Source organism: Desmodus rotundus, chromosome 5 (assembly GCF_022682495.2).
Source record: "Desmodus rotundus isolate HL8 chromosome 5, HLdesRot8A.1, whole genome shotgun sequence".
NCBI classification, from domain to species: Eukaryota; Metazoa; Chordata; class Mammalia; order Chiroptera; family Phyllostomidae; genus Desmodus; species Desmodus rotundus.
The window spans coordinates 119,165,818-119,193,407 of NC_071391.1; the positions used below are offsets into that span (position 1 = coordinate 119,165,818).

Sequence of the window (27,590 nt, forward strand, 5' to 3'; positions counted from 1 at the left end):
AAAAAAAAAAAAAGACCCAGAGGATTCTGGGCAATTCCTTGGGAGTACATTACAAGGGACGGATCCCACACACACCAAGTCAGGGGAGCAGGAGAAACAGAAACGAGAAATGAGGCATTCTTCGCAAGAGATGCGCAAGTGCTAACGGTTCGTCTCTACTACCTTCCTTCTGCCTCGACAGACTTACCATAGCCATCATGTCTAAACGAAGAAGGGTGTTCTCCCAGAATGGCTTGTCTCTGGCGACCCTTTCCTCTATCTGACACAAAAGTAGAAACACGGTTTTAACAATTTTGACCCAAGTACTTAACAGAGTTCTCACATGGGAAAACCCATTCAAAACATCCATTACAATTCATAAAAAATATATAGATATGATACCTGGTTAACTTTAAACATCCATTCATATCCATTTTAAATACAAACACCAAAGGTTTAAGAAAATAATTCTATCTAACAAACTCCACTTGACTTGAAATATCTTTTTGGCAAATGCCAAATACAATCACACTCTCAAATTTAAGAATGGATACTGTTCAGAAAGTGCATGTACACAATGCTAAAGTTTGACACTGTACAGAAGTTCTTACCAATACATGTCTTTAAAACAAGCTTTAAGTGCAGTACTTTTGAAAGACAGTACCTGAATCATACTATTAGCTTCAACAGCAACACATTTTCAAAGTGGGCTTCTTTCAAGAAGTTCAGCATAAGCCAACAACAACCTGTATTACATGGTTTCACAATCAGTAAACACAGAGTATTTTGTATGTATATACACATATTTACAAACACCTACACACTCGAGAGCTGGGAGTCTGCACATCACTGGCCCAGATTATATCATGGATTGGTCATTGTGTATAGATCTTCACACCAGGCAGGGCTATGAGCACCCTCAAAATTTAAAGATGCCAAGATGAAGCTAACCAAGGGGGCTACATTATTGGATGAGAATACTACAATACTCCTAATTTTTTTTTTTATTTTAGCTACATTTTCAGGGAAGATATGCCAATTTTCCCAAATCTAATTTGAGACTTCAATAAAAAGTGACTTGTAAGTTTCTAAAAGCACTTCCTATGTTGGTTAGTAAGTTTTAAAATTCATTGTACAAAACTTTTAGAAAGCGTGCTGATCAAATTATAGCGACCAGGAAGACTTTTTCTTAATTTATCCTAAGAGTCTGGTCATTCTGATCTTTGAAAATTCAGAGAGAGAGAGAGGCTTTCTATATACCCTTAGTCACCTAAACAAATGAGGTTTATGGGAGATGAGAAATACTCTAATACTCACTTCTGTCTAGAGAAGTAGCGTTTTAATTACCTATTCCGAGCTATCACAGCGCTGATAGGGACCTAGGAAGTCATCAAGTTCAACTTTTATTCAGTGAGTAAATTCTCTTCATGTCATCCCGATCAACTGGGACCATGCAGCCTCTGCTGACCCAACACCAGTAACAAGACACTCACTACTTTCCCTTACATTTTCAGTTAGTCCTAAACCACTAAGAAATTAATTTTTATATTACACAGAAATTAGTCCCCTACCCATATTCTATCCCATTTGGGGCCTCACAGACTTAAGTCTTTCCGCAAAACCCTTCCAAGTACTTGAAAGCTACTATTATCCTCCCTCCATTTCCCCAAAGCAATTTCTTCTTCAGTCTAAACATTGTTTCTTCTTCCCATTACAAGGCTTCCGGCATCATCATTTCAATCTCACTCCTTTTCAATCAATCCGATCTGCTAATGCCTTCTGCTAATGTGCCTCCATTAAGCATGCCACCAAACACTAAATACAATTCCTTATCTGATCTAAGAATCTTAAACCAGAACCGCCATATCTTCAAGGCTCGGTCTCATCCATACAGTTAACCGTGTGCTATAACGGAAAGAACACTGGATTGGGAATCAGAAGATCCCCACTTAACCACTAATTTGCTATACAATCACAGAAACAGTCTTCATTCACAAAATGAAAGAGTTAGGGTAGATGATCTCCAAGGTATCCTTCAGCCAAACATTCTCATTACTAATAATTCTCTTTATTTGAAGCACTCACTACCTAATATAAGATCACATAAAAGAGAAGAACTATGCAGAAGAGTCAAAAAACACTGAATACACCAATCTATAAGTAGTAGTTGTAACCTTTCCTGGATTCATCTGAAACCTGATGGAAGCTGTGGGCCTGGTCCACCAACAGATACATACATAGACAAGTTTCATTTAACATTTCTGGAGGGATTCTCTGGAGTCCAGGCTAAGAATTCTTTGCACTAAAATGTAACTTGGGCTGAAAAGAACTGTTAAAAAATAAAGTTATATTTGTAAAAGTACTTTTTTTGGTAAAAAAAAAAAGTTACAATTCAGTATCAACTTGAGTAGAAGCTGAACTCACTACAAAAATAAAAACATAAATGGCTATAGTATTGCCAGACAAATATCTACCTGTAAGGAATTAGAAAACAAATTTTTTTCCCTTGAAAGCATGAACAACTAAGATTCTGTGTGGCTTCCTTTAATTATACTTCACTATTTAAATATCTACCTTACACATTTGTAAAACTTGACTTCAATTCCCTGCATGAAAAACTAATGTAAGTTGGCTTTGTGTAAACTTTAGACCTTAAAAAAAGATGTTAACACTATTAAAATAAGAAGCATGTCTACAAATGTTTTAAGAGACATTAAGAGAAATATAACCAAAATCACTATTTCAAATAAGCAAAAAACAAAAACAAAAACAAAAAAAACCCTGAGTGTTCTCTGACTAATCTGACAGAAGTGAGAGATTTCTCATCAACCACTTATTCTGTTGTTTGAGTGCTAAGGCTTTGTTTTCCAATACTGTACTCAAGTGTACCAAGCCTATACCAAGCAGATTTCTGAGTAGTGAAAAATGTGGGGTCCAGCCAAAGCTGCATTACAAAACAAATCTGTGTGTAACCCCATACATCAGGCAAGATGATTTCCTGAGAATTGAGAATTAAAGGGGCCAATCGTACAAAAGTCCTAAGTATTTAAACATGCAAAGAACCACTGCATTGTATTTTTTTCTTTGGGCAAGAATATATGCACTATAGATATTTTGGATGCCATAAAAATTTTTCTGGTTTATTAAATTTTACAGACACACTCATCTTGGTGAGTTTTCCCAACATATGGTTCAAATGCTGATATTGTAGTTGAGATGTAGCCAATATTGCAGCCCCCTTGTTTTTACAAGATCCACATTTTCATCTGTATATTCCAAAATTGCCACACATTTAGTTGAACAATTTTATCAGTAAAATCTATGCTCATGAAATCTAGCATTTATAGGTTATAGGTGAAAATGTATCTCAAATGAACTGCTCTTACTTTCAGATTTATCAAGTTTAAATAGATTCTACCTTGAACAGGCACATTACTTTCACCTCCATTTGAAATGTCAAAATTTCTAGTTGTACAAATTAACATGAGTGATAACCTTAAATTGTTACAAAAAGTAACAACTTATAAGCAACCACTTTACAAAAATCAAACCACACAGAAAATCGTCTTTTACATATAATGTACTTTTCATTATATTATTCTACTCAATGACCACACTGGAGGGGAAAAAAACCCCTTAAGTGCAGCAAGTGTGCACCTTTCTAATCCTTTTATCTTTAATATCTGTGTGGACTGGTTGAGCATTATCAATTCCCAAGACCTGCAGATAAATCGGCCCTGGTTATTTGCCAATTAACAATTTGAATCTAAGCTACAAACAGTTACAGTAATGGGCATTAGGATTTACAACATTGTAGATAAAGGCTAGTATTTGTGAGTGAAAAGTCTTAAATTCTACAACTGAAGCCTTAAGGGAAACCAGACCAATACACATACACAACTTGAATAAATGGGCACAGTCTATCATGGTGTTCATCCCATGCAAGTCTGAAGTACTGTTAAGTGTCCACCTTTAAAAACTTGGGTGATGGTGCATGCAGTATGCAGTCAAGGTGAATTGCAAGTCTGAGTTTTTCAGAGGGCTTTTTGCTGATGCCGATGTTGTGCATGATGAAGTGTAGAGTCAGCCTGCTGGAGTCCTCTATCCTTCTTAATGCCTTGTCCAGCTTGGGGGGAAAAGTCCTTTCCATAGAGAAGCAGTGTGCAAGTCTGAAGTTTGTAAGGAATATTCTGAATCAGTTTCCTCTCCTCCAAAGAGAGAGAGCTGCTTGGAGAAATGCAAGTCCTTGAACTGCGGGCGTGCTTGTATGTGTGGGCTCCTTTGTTGAACTAAATATAAATAACTCAGTACATACCAGTAGGGGGCACTAATGTTCAAGGTTATTTTCCAGCATTGCATGGCTTTTTGCAACAAAAGCATTCACCAACAAGATTTTCGCTGGAATGAACTAGCTCATTTAAAAATTTTCAGCAGATATAAGCACATTCTGAAATGCATAAAATACTTACCTCGCCTTCCCAAATACGGTTTAGTGTAGTCCCAACTGTCATTGTCATTCCTAATAACATTTAGACGAGTTGGCTGTTAAGATTAAAAAGAAAGTAAGTTCCAATTGTATACCCAAAGCCTAAATATTTCTTTGGTGAAGTGCTGGAAAAACACTTACCCTTGCATATTCGATTTTTAGTGTGCAACACCCAGCATATATGTCTGCTCCGTTGAGTGCTGCTTTAGCCTTCTGGGCACAAAGGACTGATTCAAACGTAAGCTCTATTAAGGAAATTTGGTCTAAGATGTCCAGTACTCAACCATTATTCAATCCCTAAGAAAAGGACTTGAAAATTAGAAACAACTCTTTCCTTCTGCAAATGTTTTAATAAATAAGATGTCGAGATGAGTTTTGGTAGGGGATTTTATTTTTAGGATCAACAGTACCATCACAGGATATATCAGTGTCTAATTACTATGTTGTACACCTGAACCTAGTATGTCAACTGTAATTTAAAATTAAATTTAATAAATTAGGAAAGGAAAAAGAATCGACAATATTAAAAAAAAAAACCAACATAATATAACCAACCTATCTACACATTAATCCTTCTAAAGAATCAGAAGTACTTTATAGATTGGAACAGAGAAGGCGAAGGGAACATGATCACATTCCCCAGCAAAAAAGAGCTATCTTGAAATAGGAAATATTTTACACTTAACATCACAAAGAACCAAAATAATACAAAATAACATTTAATTTTATGTATTTCTGAAAAGGCAGGGTTTTATAATCATGTACTTATCTTCACTGTATTGGTTTAAAAAAAATTTGTCTATGGTTCTTTCCAAAAAATAAAATTAAACTACAAAAATGGTTAAAAAAAAAAAAGTAAAACACTTTGCCAGAAGTAAGCACCATTAGGAGTTTGCTGTTTATCTCTACCTTTCTCTATGCATACATTAGGGTTTTTAAAAAAACTATTATTATTTTAAATGGGACTGTATTATACTATACATACTATTTTGCAACTTGCTCTTTTTTACTCAACATATAACGAATTTAACAGAGAAGCGGTTCTTACATAAACTAGGATCAGTTAAGATTCAATAAAGAAAAGAAAGGAAGGTTCTACTGATTCTAAAGTTTTGGTACTTCCAAATGACTTATTTTAAGAAGAGAGCCAGCAAAATTCGTTCAAGATAAATTTCAAAAAAGTACAATTATACATATTATCAAATAGTGTTATTATTTTCCTTCTTTGAAAAGGCAAAACACACTGTAAGATGAAGCAACAATCTAGTGACTGTTTCACGACAGCACGCGAAATTATTTGTGGGTACTGCAGTTTCACTTTTTTAAATCTAAGAAAAACAGACGGGCGGAAATAAGTATCACTTGTCTAAAAATGATTATGCAGAAAAAAGCAAGGCCTATGTTACACAGCATTCATTCATATCAATTAAGAAACGACAAAGGATATTCGACCATTGCTTGTATCCCGTTTCTCTTGAATATGACAATACGCTGCACTTTGCCAACGGGGTTGCATACAGTGTACAAAACATCCTAGGAAGGAAACAAGAAAATTTCTTCCCATTTTATATTTGGAAAAACATCAAGGCTACACACTGATTTCTCTCACTAAAAAATAAAAAACTGTCAAGATGTCACTTCTATTAATTACTGGTTACTTTAAAAAATTGTTACACTTCAATAAATCTAAAGTTATTTCCTCACCGACACAATACCCACACACTAGAGAAGTTCCAATGAAACATCTGAAAAGCACTATTATCTATTTGATCCCTAAATGAATCCTCCACTTTTATTTTCTCAGACTAAAATACAACATGTGAGCACAATACCAGAACTGCAACTAATTATTTGTTGCTTTCCAAATGTGACTCTGAAATGGTTCACATTATAACCACTTGAATTATGGTAATCAATATTTATTAAGGGGTACTAGTAGAACAACTTGGTATCCATTTTTCAAGGGGCAGTGGCTATTCAGAAAAGGCCCAGAGAAGAGCATTTATCCAGTGTTAAATGACATCAAACAGGATATCTGAATCAGCCTAAATACCCTCTTAGGAACAATTCTTCAACTTCCAAGAAGTTTCCTGAATATCTACAGGACATAGCCATACCACTAGGTGCTAGGGATATAACAATAAACAAACCGGAGCAGTTGCACTAGATTAAGTTATATTCTTTTCCCCAAAACACCAAATATTTTAACCATGTCAATACTGTATATTAATGTCTATAAATATTATAAAGCAAAATGTCTAATTAAAGGCATATATTTAAATTTATGTCCCAATATCATATACCCTTACTAGAAATTACACTAATTGAAGTTTCCCTCACTGTAATATTCTATTCATTACAAAAATCAAGTGTCTTCATCACTAGCTTGTTGGGAAACAGCATGTGATTATAAAATAGAACACTCAACTGGTCCAGAACATGAATCCTTTTTAAAATTCCACTGATATAACTTTTTTAAAGGGTGAAGCAGGGAATTTAAGTAATTTAAGCCGGTTTTTAACCAGCTGCATCAAAAGACCTTGTAATAACAACATATGTATCTTACTGTACTACAGGAGTCTGCCATTACCTAGTAGATGCTCCTGATAAACGTGCGGGCATGGGAGTGAGAGTTAGTGCTCGGACCATTTCCAACAAGTCTGTCTAGTCCCTCACTAGAAACAGTCAGCACAGATGCTTTAAACGTGCTTATTTAATTACGACCACTGTACTTGGGCACTTTTTAGGTTCAGTGCTTACCATCTGCTTGTCCATTAAACTTGATAGTCAAAATTAAGACTCATTCTAATAATTCTAAAAACAACCATTATTTCTAAATATCAAGAGGGCAGTGAAGAAAACTACATGTTAGTCAACTGAGCGGCTAACTCCAAAATCACTTCTAGCTTGTCATATTAAAAATCCATACCACTGTAATTGGATAAAGGGGATTCTGAATTGATAATAGAAGAACTTTGTTGCCTCCTGACGGATCATCAGTATTTCCTGGCCGAGTGATCCTTTTGCTTGTAGAATAGTTGAAAAAAGCCTGCTGACCAGCAATGTACACAGGCTCATCTGCAGCAAAGGTCACACACTCTTTGGCGCTGTCCATGTTCTCGAATTCCACGAGAGCCTGCCGTTTGAATGGCATCATCATCACATAGCTGAAAGGGAGATTGGGAGAGAGTACCCGTATACATGAGTCCAATTAACGTCATTTGTTCTCAATCAAGTAAAAGCAGACTTTTTCTTAAAAAAAAAAAAAAATGTGTCAAATTATACAGATTAGTCTTCTTTACCTGTATCCAAAGTTAGTCAACTCTTAGATCATCCAAATTCATTGTGCTATAGCAGGTAGATGGTGCCTATCTGAAAACCTACCCTCCTGTGATGGAAAGCATATCCATTTCATGCCTTCCTCAGGCACAATTTTCTGTTATCAGTTACTGATGACACTACTCAGTTTATTCCTCAGGCGGCCACTCCCAAGTATATTAGAAAATATCTCAATACAGAAACCAACAATGAAGCCCTGGCTGGTGTGGCTCAGTGGACTGAACATCAGCCTCACAACCCAGGGTTGCCGGTTCGATTCCCAGTCTAGGGCACATGCCTGGGTTGCAGGCCAGGTCCCCAGTAGGGGGCATGTGAGAGGCAACCACACACTGACATTTCTCTCCCTTTCTTTCTCCCTCCCTTCCCCTCTTTCTAAAAATAAATAAATAAAATCTTAAAAAAAAAAGAAAAGAAACCAACAATGATAAAACTCAACAGAAGTTCAGTGGATGGGACCCCTAAAAACAGAAACTACTACCTCTATTGATTTTTCCAAATAAATAAGTATCCACACTAATAACCAACTATACTTTGATTTATCTTACAAAAGAGAGCCAAAGATAAATAAAAGCAACTGCAAACTAACCAAATTCCATACCAACAATCTCCCCCCAAATGTTTTTAAATATTAAAGGTTATGAAAAGATATTCACTAGAACATGGCAATCATGGCTGCCTATGGGCAAGAAGGTAAAGTATTTACTTTTCACTGTGTTCTTTTGGGGGAAGGAATGTATTTTAATGCATGAAATAAAAAATAAGGAAATGAAAGAAAGTAGGCAAGAGAGAAATGAGAGCACATGGATCACAACAGGGGAACAACATTCACAGGAACAAGAACCTTAAAAATGTTTCTTAAATACAGTTAACATGGTTTTTATCATGTAGAAGGCTGGAGCAGTAACATCAGGTCCGCGACACAGGGCAACACTGCTCCCCAGCCCGGCAGCCAGGACCCACTGCTACACTTTAGAAACTGGCAAAGGATCCAGTACTAAAAACCAGACCACTCTGTAGCCTGCGAATTATGTAATTTCTTATGAATTTCAGCTTCCTCATTTATAAAACTTGGAACTGTATCAAGATTATAGCTATACAAACTGCTTGCCTTGCCTCATTCATCTTTATATCCTCAAAAGCAAGTGGCACATAACAGACATTCAGTCAGCATTTGGTAGTCTATGGGGCTTGTCAGCATTCCCACCCACACCATGCAAAATTAAAGAATACAGAAATAATAAGGCCTTGAATTTAAAGATTACCCACTATAAATATGAGATATAAGTCCTAGGAGAGAAACATTCCCTGTATTTTATTTACTCATTTTTTACTTTTTAATTGAATTTATTGGGGTGACCTCAGTTAATAAAATTGTATAGGTTTCAAGTGTACAATTCTATAATACATCATCTGTATGTTGTACTATGTGCTCACCACCCAAGTCAAGTGTCCTTCCATCATCATTTTTCTCCCCATACCCTCTTTCTACCCCCTCACCCCCTTTCCCTCTTGTAGTAACCATACTGTTGTCTGTGACTGTGAGTTTATTTTTTTTATTAATCCCTTCACCTTTTTCACCCATCCCTGTAACCACCCTCCCCTCTCACAGCTGTCAGTCTGTTCTCTGTCTATACATCTGCTTCTATTTTGTTTGTTAATTTATTTTGTTCATTAGATTCCACATGTGAGGGAATTCATACGGTCCTCTATCTTTCTCCGACTGGCTTATTTCACTTGGCATAATGCTCTCCAGGTCTACCCATGCTGTCACAAAGGGTAAGAATACACTAGAAGGAATAAACAGTACAGTGGATGAAGCAAAGGATCAAATCAGCAATTTGGAAGACAAGCTAGCAGAAAATACCCAGAGAAGCAAAAAGAAAAAAGAATTTTTAAAAATGAGGATAGTTTAAGGAACCGTTAGGACAACATGAAGCATAACAACATCCACATCACCAGGATACCAGACGGAAGACAAAGCAAGCACGGGATCAAGAGCCTATTTGAGGGAGTAATGACTGACAACTTCCCTCACCTGGTGAAAGAAAAAGACACACAGTTCAGGAAATGCACAAAGTCCCAAACAATATGAACCCAAAGTGGCCCACAGGAGGACGCATCATAGCTAAAATGGCAAAGGTTAAAGACAAAGACAAAATCTAAAAAGCAGCAAGAGAAGGAGAGTTACCCACAAGGGAGCTCTCATAAGACTATCAGCTGATTTCTTAACAGAATCATTTCAGGCCAAAAGAGACTGGCATGAAATATTCAAAGTGATGAAAAGCAAGACTACTTTACCCAGCAAGACTATCACTTAAAATTGGAGGAGAAATAGCTTCCAAGACAAGAAAAGATTAAAGGAGTTGTTACCGCCAAACCAGTATTATAAAAAATGTTAAAGGAGAAGAAAGAGGGGGAGGAGGAGGAGAAAAGGAGTAGAAGGAAAAAACAGAGGAACATAGTTATAAAAAATAAAGTGGGAATAAATATATACCTATCAATAATCGCTTTAAATGTAAATGGCTTACATGCTCTAATCAGAAGACGTAGCACAGCAGAATGACCCATACAAGACCCACATACATACTGCCTATAAGAGACCCCCCTCAGAGCAAGATACACACAGACTAAAAGGGATGGGAAAAGATATTTATGCAAATGGAAATTTTAAAAAAGCTGTGGTAGCAATACTTATATCAGACAAATTAGACTTCAAACAAAGGCCATAACAAGAGACACAGAAGGACATTACATAATGCTAAAGGGATCAATCCAAGAGAGGACATAACCCTTATAAACATTTATGTACCAACACAGGAGCATCTACATATATAAGGCAAAGACTGATGGTCATAAATGGAGAGATCGACTGTCATACAGTCACAATGAGACTTTAACACCCTTTGACATCAATGGATAGATCTTCCAGACAGAAAACCAACAAGGAAACAGTGGCCTTAAATGGCACACCAGATCAGATGGATTTAATTGATGTCTTCAGAGCATTTCACCACAAAGCAGCAGAATACACATACTTTTCAAGTGCACAGGGAACATTTTCTAGTATAAACCATACGTTAGGACACAAAACAGGCCTCCAATTTAAGACTGTAATTATATCAACCATCTTCTCTGACCGTAATGGTATGAAACTGTAAGTCAATTATAAGAAAAAGCTGAAAAGCACACGAAGACATGGACGCTAAATAACATGTTGCTAAACAACGAACGGGTTAACAATGAGATCAAGGAAGACATCAAAAACTACCTTGAAACACATGAAAATGAGGACACAACAACCCAAAATCCGTGGGACACAGAGAAAGCAGTCCTACAAGGGAAATTCATAGCATTACAGGCCTATGTCAAGAAATGGGAAAAATCTCAAACAATGTAACTTTTTTTAAAATCCTCACCTGAGGATTTGAGAGACAGAAAGAGAAACATCAATGTGAGGGAGAAATATTTATCAGTTGCTTCCTGTACATGCCCTGACCAGGGACTGAACCCACACCTAGGCATGTGCCCTGACCGGGAATCAAATCTGCAACCTTTTGGTGTACAGGACAGTGCTCCAACCAACTGGTTTTTTGAAAAGAAACTTCCCTGCAGAAACAGACTTCTTGCTGAAGTTCTAAAATCTTAGACATATAAAAAACAGAAAACCATGGAATCAGGTCTATGCTAAAGAAATTAAAGAAAAATAAATAAAATATTCTCTCACAAGTATAAGCTGGTTTAATAGCTAAATGATATTACCAACTAAATATGTCAATAATGGCCTTTGGCTCTTGGGAAACAGAAAATTTATAAAGATTAAAAACCAAATTCTTTATTGGACTATGCTAGGCCTGGTCATAGTAAAACTGCTTTCTAGAGCTGCAGTAGAAGTTGAGTGCTAGTGAGAACAGGCTTAACACTTAAAAAGGTTTCCCAGAAGAGTGGCATCATAGGAAGATCAAGAAGGGAAAATTAGAATATTGCAGATATTTTAAGAATGCACTTAAATTGCCTGGAACATAATTTTTAAAAAATCTTTAAAAAGCATAAATATGAGCAAGATTGAAAGACCAAAGAGAAAAAAATAAACAAAAAGGCTGAGGGACACAGTAGGTGCTTTCACCTGACAGCATGAGACATGTTTACTAAACTTTAAATAAAAACAGGAGGCAGCAAAAAACTTACCACATAAATTAGGCCTTAAAAGTTCTGTTATAAAATTTTTAACTAATCACTACTTGGCACCCTCTCCTTTAATGGGAGTGGGGAATTTTTAAAAAGCAAATGAAAGGGGGAAGAGAGAAAAAGAGATTCAGTATATATTTTTAAATATTCTTTTGATTATAATACATGAATACATTACAGAATAAAGACAAAAATATAGCAATTTTATTATCATGACAAAATCATTCTTAACATTTTGTTATAGTTTCTCCTGAACTTCTTTCCTGTGCATCTAGTTTTCAGGTATAAACTTACCAAATAGTGACCCTGGTGATTCACCTGTTTAATATTAGCAGTTTCAATATGCTTATAATTACACATCACAAAATAAAGAAACAAGTAGAGAAAGGTTCTAAATTTGTTGTCTTTTATTGATTCTAGAGAGGGGATGGGAAGGAGAAAGAGAGCAAGAGAAGCATTAATGTGAGAGAGAAGCACTGATCAGCTGCCTCTTGCATACGCCCCCACTGGGGACAGAACCCACAACCCAGGCATGTACACTAACCCAGAATCAAACCAGTGAACTTTCCGTTTGCAGGATGACACCCAACCACCTAAGCCACACTGGCCAAGGCGAAAAATGTTCTATAAATACATTTTGAAGCAAAACACTTGCTTTTCATTGGAGGCTATTCAAGGTTCTTTCAGCTTTAATACCAGTCACTTACTCAATATCATTTCATACAATTGAAACTCCTATTATTCATATTCATGCCAATTAAGCTCTTAACTATACACTAATATGCTCCAATCATTTCATGACTTTTCTATCCACATAACTGCCAATCTCGAGGGCAGAATGACAGACTATGCAAGGTAACCAAGTAACACTCATATCCTGAATACTTTGCCGTGGACTAAGTACCAAACAGTACAGAGTCTAAAAGTGAACAGGCCACCCAAAAGTAACTCAAATTACTCACCAACTTAAACATATAGTTCTATTTCTTTAATCCCAACTTTTAAGTCATGGTCATAATTAACATCAAAGTGTCCAACTATATTGTGCTCATCAACTTGTTTTTCTGACATCACTTCAGTATTTCTTGGCTAAGAAAATAACTTTAAATGCACTAAATACACAAGAACAAAAGAAAAATAAGCCCCAAGTAACCATCTCTTTACAACTCCATGGGACAATGTATCACTTAGAAGGTCCTTAGAGAAAATAGACTTAGTCTAGTGCCAACAGGCAAGTCCAAATAAAGTCTAAGGAGTCTATTTTAATATACGTGTAACTTTCCAGACAGATTTAGCTTCCAAGATCCTCTCCAAATGACTAAGTAGTAATATGGTCGTCTCAGTGATACTTCAAGAAGTGGGGGTTTTTATGCTTTTTTATGCCCATGTAGATTCCCAATTTGTACCTTCAAGGACAACATGTAACAGTCAGTGATTTCTGAGGTACATAAGTTGAGGATAACAGGTTTGCCAAGTCATCTACCTCCCAATGAAGTTACCAAAGCAATAAAAAGGATGCCATGATGGAAGGTATCACCTCAAACCCCTCCCACTCCTTTGAAGCAGTGATTCCTTTCTGCTGACATCTCTGATCACTTTCTCACCATCGAGTTATGCATCATCCTTTCAATACTCAAAAAGTCCATATAAATTTTTATAGAACTGAAGCAATCGAGCTGTCTCAGCAAATATATTGAAATTCCTCTCCTATTTATATAGTTTGACTTAGTCTGTGTCACTGAGGCCTACAACAAAACCCCCAAACATATTTATCAAGGAAAAACTCATTATAAAGATCAACTCTAGACTATCCATACTAGGAAGAGAACCACCACCAGGCATACTCCAAAAATAATTTAGAAATAATTTTTAAGTGTATTTTTGGTAGCAGATTCACCTTTCTCAAATGTTTTCACTTAAGTCGATACTCTTTGGCACACAGCAGCTTTGGTAAGAGAAAGGAGGCAGCTGAGTGAATACAAAACTCAAGGGGAAGGCAGGCTGGGACAACACACGCACTGCTCACGATCTGCATGGAGCTCACAGCAACAGGCAGCTAAGCAAACAGTGCCTACCTTTCACCCACCCACTTTTAGTTGCCAATTCCTAAATATCCCCAAATAATTTTTTTTTAAATTAGTATTTAAGTACCACTAACCACTTTCAAACTCTGAAGTTGAAGAGTGTAATCAACTCATTGGTTTAAGGCAGTGTTTAAGAAGGAATCAGGGACTCCCGTGAAAATCAGATGGAAGAAGCAATAATCCATTTTACATACAACCTGGCTGGGAATAAGAGGTGATAATGGCCCCAAAAATACATCCGTGAATCATCCCAGAAAGGTTAAAAACAAAGTAGTACAGTGATATGCAAATATGATATATAAAATGGTTAAACTAGTAGCAACCAAGCAAGGCTTGTTCTACCGCACTGCTCTCAATCTTTGTGAAGTCCTTATTGTCTTACCATATTGTCCCAAATTTTTCCAGAGCCTCCACAAGATCTGCTTCCACCACAGATTCACAGAGTCCTCGAACATGGACAACGGGTGAAACAGAAACTTTATGATGACTTCCACCTGTCTCCTAGAAAGAGAAAACAATTTGTAATTAAAAACTTTAAAATTCCAAATTGCATCTTTTAGTAAATTCAACTCTGCTATAAAAAGCAAACAAATAAACAACAACAACAAAACAAGTGCAATTTACAAGTTAGTAAATAGGACATAAGAGTAAAATCAACAATTAAATGCCTGGCCAGAAAATTTTGATTTCTTAAAAGGGAGATTTCTTAACACTTCCTGTCAAGATGAAGGCATAGGTCAGCATGGCTCACCTCCTCACACAACCACAGCAAAATTTACAACTAAGCTAGAAAACAACTATCACCCAGAATCATCAGAAAATCGAGCTATATGGAAGTCTGACAACCAAGGAATTAAAGAAATCACACCCACACAGATGAGTAGGAGGGGCAGAGACACGCAGACACAGAACAAGGGGTCCCATATCCGCGTGTGGTAGATAAAAATCCACAGGGATCCCAGCCCCACACCAGACCACCCAGCCCAGGGTTCCAGCACCAATTAGAGAAGTCCCCGTAACTTCTGGCTGTGAAAACCAGTGGGGTTTGGGGCAACAGAAGAAACTGCAGGATTCTTGGGTGTGTCCTCTTAAAGGGCCCACAATGGACTTAGGACTTACACAAACTCCCTCTGGGCTCCAGCACCAGGGGCAGCAGCTGGAAGGGCACCAGTGGCACACAAGGAGAAACTGAAGTGTCTGGCATCAGGGTGAATGTTAGGGGACAGCTTCCTCTCAGACAAAACTCCAGAGGCCAGGCAGAGACCATAGTCTCCTTTGTGAACCCTCATCTACACAGAGCCTGAGAGTGGCAACACCGTATCTGAGAATCCATCAACTCGTTCACACAGGTTGCCCTGTCCTGGCAATTACCTAAGGCTCCAACCCATCCAACTTACAGGTGCACTTTTCTGTGATAGGCCATGCTACTAAGACAGGGAGTCAAAGCAGCTCTACCTAATACATAGACACCAACACAGGGAGCCTGCCAAATTGAGGAGACAAAGAAATGTGGCTCAAACTGAAGAACAGAACAAAACTCCAGAAAAAGAACTAAACAAAATGGAGATAAGCAACCTATCAGATGCAGAGTTCAAAACACTGGTTATTAGGATGCTCAAGGAACTCAATGAGTACTTCAACAGCATAAAAAAGACCCAGGCAGAAACAAAGGTTACACAAAGTACAATAAAGAAAAGTTTATAGGGAATCAGACTTCTGGTCAAGACTGAGGCGTCAACAGATACACTTTGCTTCCACATACAACCAAAAGAGGGACAACAACAAACAAAAAACAACGAGAACTGCCAGAAAACTGAACTGTGTATGTTAAACCAACAACCAAGGAGTTAAAGAAGAAACGTTAACCCAGAGATGAGCAGCCAGGGCAGAGAGGACTAGTGGCAAGGCTGCTAGGACCAGGCAGGCAAGGAAGTGGCTGGTGGAGCTGGTGGAGCAGGCGGTCCCACATTTGCATGTGGATAAGCCAGGAGGAACAACTGGGGAATGAGACAGACAGCGCAACCCAGGGTTCCATTGTGGGAAACTAAAGCCTCAAAACCTTTAGCTACAAAAACCTGTGCAGATTGTGATGGCAGGAGAAACTCCCAGCCTCACAGGAGAGTTTGTTGGAGAGACCCACAGAGCCCTGGAACGTACACAAACTCACCCACCCGAGAATCAACACCAGAAGGGCCAATTTGCTTGTGGGTGGTGGGGCAAGTGACAGAAAGCCAGCTGAGAGCCAAGCAAGTGGCATTGTTCCCTCTCTGACCCCTCCCCCAACATACAGCAAAGTGAGTTGCCCTGCCCCTTACAGCATAACAGGTGCACCAAGACAAAGAAATATGGCCCAAATGAAAGAACAGGTCAAAGCTCCAAAAACAGAACTAAGTGATAAAGAGATAGCTAGCCTATCAGATGCAATGTTCAAAACACTGGTAATCAGGATGCTCACAGAAATGGTTGAATATGGTCACAAAATAGAGGAAAAAGTGAAGACTATGAAAAGTGAAATACAGAAAACATACAGGGAACCAATAGTGAAGGGAAAGAAACCTGGATTCAAATCTACAATTTGGTACAGAAGAAAGAAACAAACATTCAACTTGAACAGAATAAAGAAACAAGTATTCAAAAAAAAATGAGGAGAGGCTTAAGAACTGCTGAGACAACTTTAAACGTTCCAACATCTGAATCACAGGGGTGCCCGAAGGAGAAGAGGAAGAGCAAGAAATTGAAAACTTATTTGAAAAAATAATGAAAGAAAACTTCCCTAATTTGGTGAAGGAACTACACAAACAAGTCCAGGAAACAAGAGTCCCAAATAAGTTGGACCCAAAGAAGACCACACCAAGACACATCATAATTAAAATCCCAAAGGTGAAAGATAAAAGAGAGAATCTTAAAAGCAGCAAAAGAAAAGCAAACAGTTACCTACAAAGAAGTTCCCATAAAGCTGTCAGCTGATTTGTCAAAAGACACTTTGCAGGCTAGAAGGGACAGACAAGAGGTGTTGAAAGTGATGAAAAGCAAGGACCTACAGTAACCTGGATTACTCTATCCAACAAAGCTTTAGAATTGAAGGGCAGATAAAGTGCTTTCCAGACAAGGTAAAGCTAAAGGAGTTCATCATCACCAAACCATTATTATATGAAATGTTAATGAGACTTAAGAAAAAGAAAATCAAAACTCTGAACATTAAAATGGCAGTAAACCCATAACTAGCAACAATCGAATCTACAAAACAAACTAAGCCAACAAGCTGAACAGAAACAGAACCATAAATATGGAAATCATTTGGAGGGTTATCAGTTGGGAGGGGGAAGGAGGAGAAGAGGGGAAAAGGTGCAGGGATTAAGAAGTACAAATTGGTAGTTATATAATAGATGGGAAATGTTAAGAACAGTATAGGAAATGGAGTAACTCAAAAACTTATATCCATGACCCATGGGCATGAACTAAGGGGGTGATTGCTGGAGGGAATTGGGGGTACTGGTTGGAGGGGCGAAGGGGGAAAAAATCGCAACTGTATATTTAATTATTTTATGCTAGATGATATAAATATATTATTTTATGCTATTATGGTAAAATATATTTCTAAAAATAAAAGGGTGTATTCCTTTACAGTAAGACATAAAATTAAGTTACTTAATAACTTATTTCAACTTCAAGAATATCTCAGAAAAAACATCAGCAGATAACACAAAGCATGCTAAGACTGGAAATACATTTTATACTCATAATTTCATAGTTTTCCCTCCATAAAATCAAAATCTCAAGTAGTCCAAATGAACAAAAAGTCCCAATTTAAAACTTTTTAAATATAAAGATTATATACTTTATTTTTTCTGTAATATAGTATTATATCATCTTTTGTCCTGTTTAATTGGTTACCTGGTCCCACCATAACTTGAAGTCCAACTTAAATTTATAGAAGGGACTATGTAGGAGAATACTTTGAAAATTAAAATAGCTCTCTCATTTACTTATCAAGTTCCATTGAGACAAAGATCTATATTTACAGCTAGCTACGGGCACCTCTCTTGCATCACTTTAGAAATAACTTCAGATAGATAGACAGACAGATGGATGTCTCCCTCCAAAAAGCTATTAAGTGAAAGCTTTTGGGGGGGGGGGTCCTACAGACTAATCTAAAAGCACCATTAAAATTTAAGAATCATTTTAAGAAAATTAAACCCCTTTATGGCTATTCTAAAAGACTCACCGACTTTTTTTCCATCATAAAGACTGTTAGAAAAATGTAATAAACTCATGTCAGAATTTAAAGAAAAGAAATGGTTTGAATATAAAAAGTAACCATGGGACTACGCCACATGATTGTCATAGCCAACAAATAATTCCAGTCATCTGCAAACACTAATTTAATCCTTGGAATTTCATTTGAATTGCTTAGGTTTCGTTTCTGCTATGTTTACATGTCGCTAAATTTGAAACACGTCATTCTCACTGTTCCCGATGTAAACCAGCATTCTCTTAGCAACCTTAACAAACGAGGCCCTGCCTACGTGAAATCCCACAACCAAACGTGCATTATCACCATGAGGCTCTTACACAGTGCTGGACAACAATAATGCAGGAAAGAGTTAAATAACAGTTTAAAACCTAAATTTAAACAAACATTTAAAGTATAAATAACAAGCTTCACTCTAAAAATATTTAGACAATAATAAACTGCAAGATATAAGACAGTTATCTCCACTGACCCTCAGAAATTAGCTGGCAAAAGTAAAAGTATATGAGAAAACTATATTGGCCTGGACTCTTCAAAAAATTAGTATCAAAAAACAGTGGAAGATTTCAGATTGAAACTAAAGACAGACAACGACCAAATGCAATATGTGAGCCTGAATTTTATGATAGATAGAAAACTGCTATAAAAGACATCTTAGGGCCCTGACTGGTGTGGCTCAGAGGACTGAGTGCCAGACTTTGAACCAGAGGGTCGCTGGCTCGAGTCCCAGTCAGGGCACACGCCTGAATTGCAGGCCAGGTCCCCAGTCAGAGGGCATTCAAAGAGGTGGCCACACATTGATGTTTCTCTCCCTCTCTTTGTCTCTCCCTTCCCCTCTCTAAAAATAAATAAATAAAATCTTCAAAACAAAAGAAAAAAGACATCTTAGGGACAAATTGGAGAACTTAAGTAGGCAGGGAATTAGATTATGTAATGGAATTATTGCCTTAGATAGCAATAGTAATGGTATAGGAAAGAATATCTCTAATTCCTAGGAATAGCAGGGATATTTAAGGATAATTGTGATGTCTTTAAGTTACTGTCAAATAGTTCAGGGAAAAAATGTACGTATATAAATATAGACATTTAGAGATAAAAATCACAAATAAAAAATGTTAAAAATAGAATATGTAATTGAACATGTTACATAATAAAAAATTGGGGAAATATTTTATTATGTAATACCTAAGACCTACAAAAGGGAATAAAGAACATTATAACTACCACCCAGTCTAAGAAATGAACTACCACTCAGTCGAACACATCTCCTCATCCTACCTCCCCCCCCACTATGGATAACCACTGTCTTATATATAGTTCTAAAGAATATGACTTCTATCCGAATCAGTCTTCTCACAAAAAAATCTATTACAGGACCAACATTAGTTCTATTTCCCAGACCGAAGATTGAGACTCAAGTCATTCTATACAAGCTGGAAAATGTTCAATGTTCCCAATATGGTTATTTAGGGGAAGATGGATGATCTTAACCTCAAAGGAGAAAACAACACACCCTGAACCCCTGTATTTCCTTTATTCCCACTCAGCAAACTTGCTATTCATGCACTTACATACCTTGATATTTCTCTATCTTTAATTTATGTCTCCTTGTCTTGAACTTAAAACATTTCTCATCCTTTCTGTTGCGTATTTAAAAAGAAAAAAAAAACCCCTAGGGTTGTTTCCAAATATAAAACATGTATTAAAGATATCTTTTCAAACCATATTTTCACCTCCCCCATTACCCGCCAAATTACTTTTCTTAGATCAGCATTTTCCTGGGGAAGAGGCAAAGCCACGGAACCACCGCCAGGTTGGGTCTTGGTCCTCCCCACCCACCACACCTCTAGACAGCTCTGCATCCACAGCCACCGCAGCTTCCGCCACGGGAGTGCAGGGGGACATGGGTGGAGTTTCCTGAAGCACGGGGAGACCTGCATGGTGCACCACCACACCGGGATGCTTGAAGATGAAAAGAAATCTGATTTCTCCTAGGACTCCAAACAAGCCCTGTAAGTTACTGAAAGGCAAGCAGGAGGTGATCTGAGAACTGGGAAGATGGGGTTGTCCAGACGAGTGTGTGTCAGAGAACCAAACTATCTCCCCAAACTGTGCCTACGGTGCTACTGGGCACCCAGGTAACAACCCACCGAAAGCCACTCTTGTCTTCCATGGGGAGCTAAAACTGGAATGACAGGACGGGCCTGCTCCGAGCCCTTTGTTCTTGGATGTGCCAGACACGTATGTGTACAGAGTGTTTCCTTCTGTTCCACTACTCTCTCTGTATAAACATCTGTCCCACCTGAATGCGTTGTCACCCAGTTTTGCTCTTCCCCTTTCTCTTTGTATTGTGTGCTGAGCTAAACCATATGCCATAAACCTCAAGCTACTTTTTGTTTTCTTTTTGGGGTGAAGGTTCAGTTTCAGTCTTCTCAGTCTAGATTTCCAATTAAATATTAGTTAAATATTAACAGCACAAGTAATGGGTTAACTTCAGACTAGGAATTGGGGTGTGTGTGTGTGTTGGCGGGGGGCAGGAGGGAAAGAATCTTTATTTTTTGGATGAAATTTTTTATCTACTATATATTTAACATTCTTGCTGCTGCGCTGCAAAGCTATAGCAGATTTGAGGTGCTGTTGATGGCCGAATTATCTCTAAGTTGAGAGAGATGTTTCGGTTGAATTAAGAGCCCTACCCAAAAATGAAGTGGGGAGGGGGAGAGGCCTTGCCTCTACTGTCCCCCATCCCACTCTCTTCTTAAGCCCTCTGTCTTTTAAAAGCAAACCATTTTCACTGTGATGTTGGGCACTACATGTATCTGAGCCCAGGCCAGCAGGGACCTCTGAAGCCTTCTTCCTGGTCTGGTTTCCCCCCATCCCCATCCTGAGGGTTTTCTCTAAGATATTCAGGACTTTCATAATCCCTTAGCTTTCCAGGCTCCACTTTCTAAATTTTAAGAACTTTAATCAAAAGGTAAAATTGAAGGTGCTATTTGCACCCAGCCACCACAATGTATCCTTGAGGGTCGTCTTAAGAAAATGATGCTGGTCATCACAGGTTCAGCATCTCCTGTTTTTTGATGCTCAGTTCCCCCTGCAGCTCTCAGTTTCCTGGCTTCCCCCCCCCCCCCCGCCCCCCTCACTTCCTTGCTGTCCCAAGGTCACCGAGCCAGTGCTGATCTCATGAGAGAAATTATTTCTGCCTAACCCCCCACCCCCGCACCAGCACTACAAATGAGTTTCAAGTTTTGTTATTGCAATAAAAGTGTAAATAAAAAAGCATTATTGCAATAAAAGTGCTTTACACTGACTTTTCTAAAAAAATTATTTTTCTTATTTCTATCTATACTATAAACTGGTGATAAAAAAAAATCTTAAGTCATTTGTAAAGCTTCTTTTATCTACCTTAAAATTGCCTCTTTGAAGCATCACACCATGCATTTAATTCCTAAAGGGGTGGATCAATCAGTAATGATTACCCCAATCATATATCAATACTTCAGTCATGTTATCTCCATCTTAATTAATTTTTTAAAGTTCTCATACAAAACCCCAAATTTCTTTCCATGCCAAGTGTTTAGTTATCTAGGTTCTCTCCCAGTCTATTTATATCTATTACTTATCAGACTAGAAACAATATTCCAAGTGAGTACCCAGTAAATGAAGGTATGGCTGCAATTTATGTATATATTTTTCTTTTTTAATTACTCGACCCTTTCCTAGGCAAACTGGATCAATTATGGAGGCATTATTTGGCCCCCATGGCAGGCTATAGACCGGTTTAGTCATAACCATCGCAAACTCCCTGTCCCTCAAAGGCGACCTCAAGGACAAACTCTAATAACATCAATCTTGAGTGCTGATTTTGACAATTGCAGATTGAAGACCAAGCTCTAATAAAGAGAAGGGAAGCTTCAATCTAAGAGAAATGAGCAAGGCCCATTAACATCTCTTCATACAGAAAAGCAATAATTTGAGTGTAAACTCACAAAGGCCAGCCACAATGTCCTTAGGCCTTTTTGTTTTCCCAACATCCCTATGCACAACATGTGCCAAAGATAGTTCAAGAGCCACTGAACTATCTTTCCTGCCCTCCTACCATAGGATTAAGACAGACCAATCTCAGCCCTCGCTGGTGTGGCTCAGTGGATTGCGAAGCAATGGGTCGCAGGTTCGATTCCCAGTCAGGGCACATGCCTGGGTTGCGGGCCAGGCCCCCAGTAGGGGGCGTGTGAGAGGCAACCACACATTGATCTTTCTCTCCCTCTTTCTCTCCCTGCCTCTAACTCTTTAAAACAAAACAAAACAAAACAAAAACACCAATCTCAAATTCAGTAATTCATCCCCCAACACCAGACATAAAAACCCACAGCCTCTCGTTAAACACCTCCAATGAAAGGAAACATACTACCTATTACATTTTTAGAAAATTCTTCATAATATTGCATCCATTTCTGTCTCTCTGTAGTTTCCTATTCAAAATGGCTTGGGGAATCAGATCAACTTTAGAATCTCTGGACATTTACTGGCTCAGTGACCTTAGGCTACTTAATTAACCTTTCTGAGCTTGTTTTACAATTTAAAAAAAGAAAAAGAAGAAAACAGCAATATCCTCATCATATAAGATCACAATAAATAAATGAAACAAAAAATAAAAATGTCTAGCAGCGCTAGACACAGTTACTGAACAAAGTTTCAATATAGTTGGCACCCCTACCCTTAACTATGTTTCTCTCTTCTACATGATAACCTTCAATTACTTATAATGATTTCTTAAATCACACCTTTTAAGTTTACCCTTCAAGTTAAATATCCTCCCAGATGCTTCTACCATTCCTCTTATGATGTGACTTTTAAATGCCCTCTCCATTCTGGTCATTTTTCTCTGGACTCATTACAATTTGTAATGTAGTATTAAGAAAGAAGTATAGCATCTCCAGATATTTAAGATTATCCCTTCTTTGACTTTGGAGATTTCATACAGACCAAGAACAAACTACTTTTAAGGGTCAGCTACATATATTTTTTAACCCACAATATACTTAAGAGTTTAACTACTTTTTTTCCTTACTAAATTAAACGATCACATCTCTTTACTTGGTCTTTTTCTTTAAGAGAAACAATACAGCAGACCCAAAAATGGGAACTGCTTTAATTTTCCTATCCAAAGTTTTTAAGGTATATTTGACCAACTAACAGAGCAAAGATTATAAAAAGAAAGCTGTATGATTCAAATAACTTTCTTTTAAATATTTTTTTTTCTCATGTACTATATAAATCCTTTGGTTTTGCCTATCCCAGAACCCCTTCTCACTTCTTCTGAATAAACACAACAAAAAAAGAAAAGAACCTCTTCAATTCCATATTATGATACTGGCATTCTCAATCACACAGCCATGTCTCGCCGACTTCAGAGATGGCAGCGGTTAGTTGGGGGAATGAACTCAAATAAACAATGGTTGACCAGAGAAGATAAATGGGCACTGGGGAATGGAAAATGTCCTCTTCATTTGCTGGTTTTAAGATAGAGCTGAAACATGGAAAGAGACAGAATCAAGTCTCTATGACATCATCTAAATTCTTGGGTCCAGCCATGCTCAAAACTAGTGCCACAACTTGGCTTTCCTGGTTATATGGGCCAATAAATTCTCTAGCCCCGCCCCTTTTAGTTTTGCTTAAGTTCATCTGAGTTGTTGCTGTGGCTGCAATGGCAAGATTTGAAACTTATATTCAATTTCATAGAGAAAAGAAACATTAAATGATATAGACTCACTAATTTTTAGATACAGAATTTTTTTTTCCTATTATATCATTGAGAACTAACTGCACCTGGCACATTAGGTAGGGGCTCAAGAATTATTTTTTTAATGAGTTAAAGAGATCACAGTGATCATCTATTCTAACCATCTCATGGGACAGTGGCAAGCTGAGTTCCAAAGCATGCTGACAGCAGAGCCAAGGTACCTGCCTTGCCTGGGCTTATGGCTCCATTAACAGCTCTTTTTGCTTATTTCTCACACAGAGATATAAAACTGAAAGACAGTAATACCTACTGCTTTTCATTTCCTTCCCAAAACCAGGCGTGAAATTCCTCACTTACTAGCTAAAGGCGATTTTTACTGCTATAGAAGCCTCAAGGATCGGGCACTTACCTCCAGGGCACACATGCTTGAAATGTTTTACTCCCCAGAGTATAGTTGCTATGTTCCCTGACTCCTCTCTAAACTTTTCCTGTGGGAGATAAACTGACAAAGTGACCTCATCCCAACTCCCATATTCATCCAATAAGCTATCATAATAGTCCTATCATCACTGTAATTTTAGATCATTAAAGTATGATAGTGTGTCCTACATTCAAACTAGAGTCTCTACATAATATTCCTTACATAATATTCCTTTAGTTGGAAATCCTAGGAGCTACATTTTTATCTTGGCATTTTGCCATCTTAAAAGTCTATTTAATAAATATTGAGACATAAATTTTCACCTCATCAGCAAACAAACCACTTTAATAATCTTTAATTTCCTGTTTACTCACTAGCAGAATAGAGTGAAAGAAAAACTCTTGAAAGTCTCCAAAATAGAATGAGCACTCCAAAAATTTGTACTGATACCAGCCTTGGTAAAAACACATCTTTTCTAGGAAACCTCCCAATTCAATCCCTCAGTTAGTTTTGCAAAGTGAATACTTGCAAGTCAAACTGCTTTCTTAAAAGCAAGCAGATAGAGAAATTTACAATTAATATAATCTTGAGGGACAGGGCTGGTAAACTTAAGAACACCATTTACTCTGTAAGAATAAAGTAACTATAATCAAGCTTTGTTCAACAATGTATCCCAATGAATCGGAACCACTCCGGGAATTTCTGCTTTTCAAAATAAGTACTGCAAGACACGAATTTGAAGAATGTCTTATTTCTCATGTCTAAATTATTTAACTCATTTCTCTTTGGACCTTAAAATCATCATCATTCACAATGACCAATTAATCTTTAAATTAGGAGCATTTGTAGAATCACTGTTATTAACATGTACTCATTTTCCTCTTTATGTCTAGTTAATACATTATTAAGCACTCATGAAAATAATTATGAAAAGCCAAACAATGGAAATCTTTGAAGTCTCACTTTGCACTTTATAAACTTCCAACTAGATTTGAAAAGACTGTCCATCGTAGTAACCTAATCTATATTTTACTTTTAACAGTTTGACCACAAAGGTATTTCTTCTCAGGCGGGGCTGAAGGGCTACTAGGGTTGAGCCAAACCTCCTTTCAGTTAGAAGAATTACCATATTTGTAGATGATGACACACTAGACAGTAAACTTCAATCCAACAAATTCCTACCCTAATAGAGTTTTATTATGTGCAGGTTTCCATAGTTGCAATGATTTCAAAAGGGTACCAAAAATAACATGAAGAAAAATGTTTAAAAACAGGAAAAACGGGCATTCATTAGATTTCACAGTGCAATATGGGTTCCACTGTTAAATAAAAGCAATTCACCCTCACTTAAGAATCGTTAACAGGAGCCAGACAAACAAGTATTTGAATTTATAACTCAATCTGCATACATTAGTTCCCGCCTGGGTAATTTCAAAGCTGCATTACACTAATCACTGAACTACAACTTCAGATACGGAAGGCGTGTAGTTCAACTTTCCCATTTTACAGTCGAAGAGAGTTCAGCATAGTTAACTGACTTTCCAAAGGTCACAGAAACCGGATGCTAGCTAAGATTTCTTACTCTCCCCAAGTCCTGCCTGGTGCTGTTTCCAATGCTTAAAACAAATCACTCTGGATACATTACTTACATATTATTTTCTTCCCAACATCCTACACTACTGGCTTAATGTTTACTGTTTTTTTTTTATTTTTATAAACTGATTAAGTGTCTCATTTCATGACGCTGCACAAAAACTCAAGCAAGACTTTTGACAAAAGAAATACACTGATCCAATGCATCTAATTATCACTCATGATACTACCGTTTCCAACTTCCCCAATGGAAATGGCTTTGAACATTTTCTTTAAAAGAAGAAATGTAATGTCTTTATTCACCCTTCCAAATTACATTTTGAATATCTCAAATAGCTAGGCACAAAAATCAAATGTAATATCTAGCCATAAGCAGGACATTTTACTCAGAGAAAGGAGGTCCTTTTTTAAGTGTGTTACAACTTTATCTGTCACATCACCGTATCTGTGAACTCTAACAGAAGTTTGGGGACTACAGATCAGAATTTTTTTTACATACAAATTCAAACAATAGCTGAAAGACTTCTAATTTGCCTCTTACCAAAGGTGAAAACCACATTAATAACATAACATTTGTGTACAATTTCATAAATTTCCGGTAAAGTTTGCTTTAAAAAAAAATCACATTAAAAAAAAGGGAAAAACGCAAAAGCAAGAAAAAAAGACAGAAAAAACAAAAAACGCGCAATGAAAAATGAAATCACAATTGAAATGTGCTAAATGTTTAAAGAACATCTACGTCATTAACACAGCTTAATGCACCAAAAAAGGGCAGAAACATTTGCTTTGCTTCTTTCCTTAAAGTCTCCGTCCATCTGAAGCTGAGTTACTGTTTGCTGTGGATAAAACGATTTTCACATTCCTTCTACCTCCACCTAACACGTTTGATGAGAGAAACAAGAATGTAGCAACGTGTGTTTAATGCTGTCCCGGGTTCAGTCCCTCCTCTAGTGGGGCAAATCTGGGGGGAAGAAAACTGTCAATGAAAAACTGATGTGGTTTTAAGATTTATTTTATTTGAAAGTAAGGATGCCCTACACTTACCAATACATTTTTTTAAACCGAAGCTAAAAACTGTAATCATGAAACTGGGTAGCAAAGCATGCACGCCCTACCTGCCAAGAGTAAACATTTTTAAGTTAAACCTTCAGCGGAACGAGGGTGTGAGCGCCAGAGCGTAATCGACTAATTTGGTTGCGACTCTCCACCGGACCGGGCGAAGTGCCCGCGGCGCAGCAGACGCAACCATCCGGTGCCGGCGACCTGCGCGCGGGGAGAAGGGGGCAGCGGCTGCAAGGCGCGAGCGGGTCGTCCAGACGCCAGCAGGCCGCGGGAAGAGTTAAGTAACAAAGACCTCACCGCGCACCAAAGCCCCTCGGATCCGAAGCGACGCCTCCCCGCCGCCCCTCCCGCGACCCTCTCCGAGTTCAGGGCCCGCAGTCGACTCGCGCCGGGGCTTGCGGCCGGGCCAGGGCCCGAGTCGCCATCGGGATGCGGGAAACAGGTTG

The 27,590-nt window shown here is 37.8% G+C and overlaps 1 protein-coding gene across 1 annotated transcript in view; it reads right to left on the minus strand.

Annotated features, from left to right (window-relative positions):
* HNRNPLL (heterogeneous nuclear ribonucleoprotein L like) overlaps nucleotides 1–27,590 on the minus strand; it is a 44,486-nt gene that overhangs the window by 16,167 nt on the left and 729 nt on the right. The window contains exons 2-7 of the mRNA XM_053924256.2: nucleotides 14,456–14,574; nucleotides 7,395–7,632; nucleotides 5,918–5,998; nucleotides 4,607–4,708; nucleotides 4,449–4,521; nucleotides 188–259 (exon numbers count right to left, since the gene is read on the minus strand). Of these exons, the coding sequence (XP_053780231.1) occupies nucleotides 188–259; nucleotides 4,449–4,521; nucleotides 4,607–4,708; nucleotides 5,918–5,998; nucleotides 7,395–7,632; nucleotides 14,456–14,574 (685 nt within the window). The remainder of the gene's footprint in view (nucleotides 1–187; nucleotides 260–4,448; nucleotides 4,522–4,606; nucleotides 4,709–5,917; nucleotides 5,999–7,394; nucleotides 7,633–14,455; nucleotides 14,575–27,590) is intronic.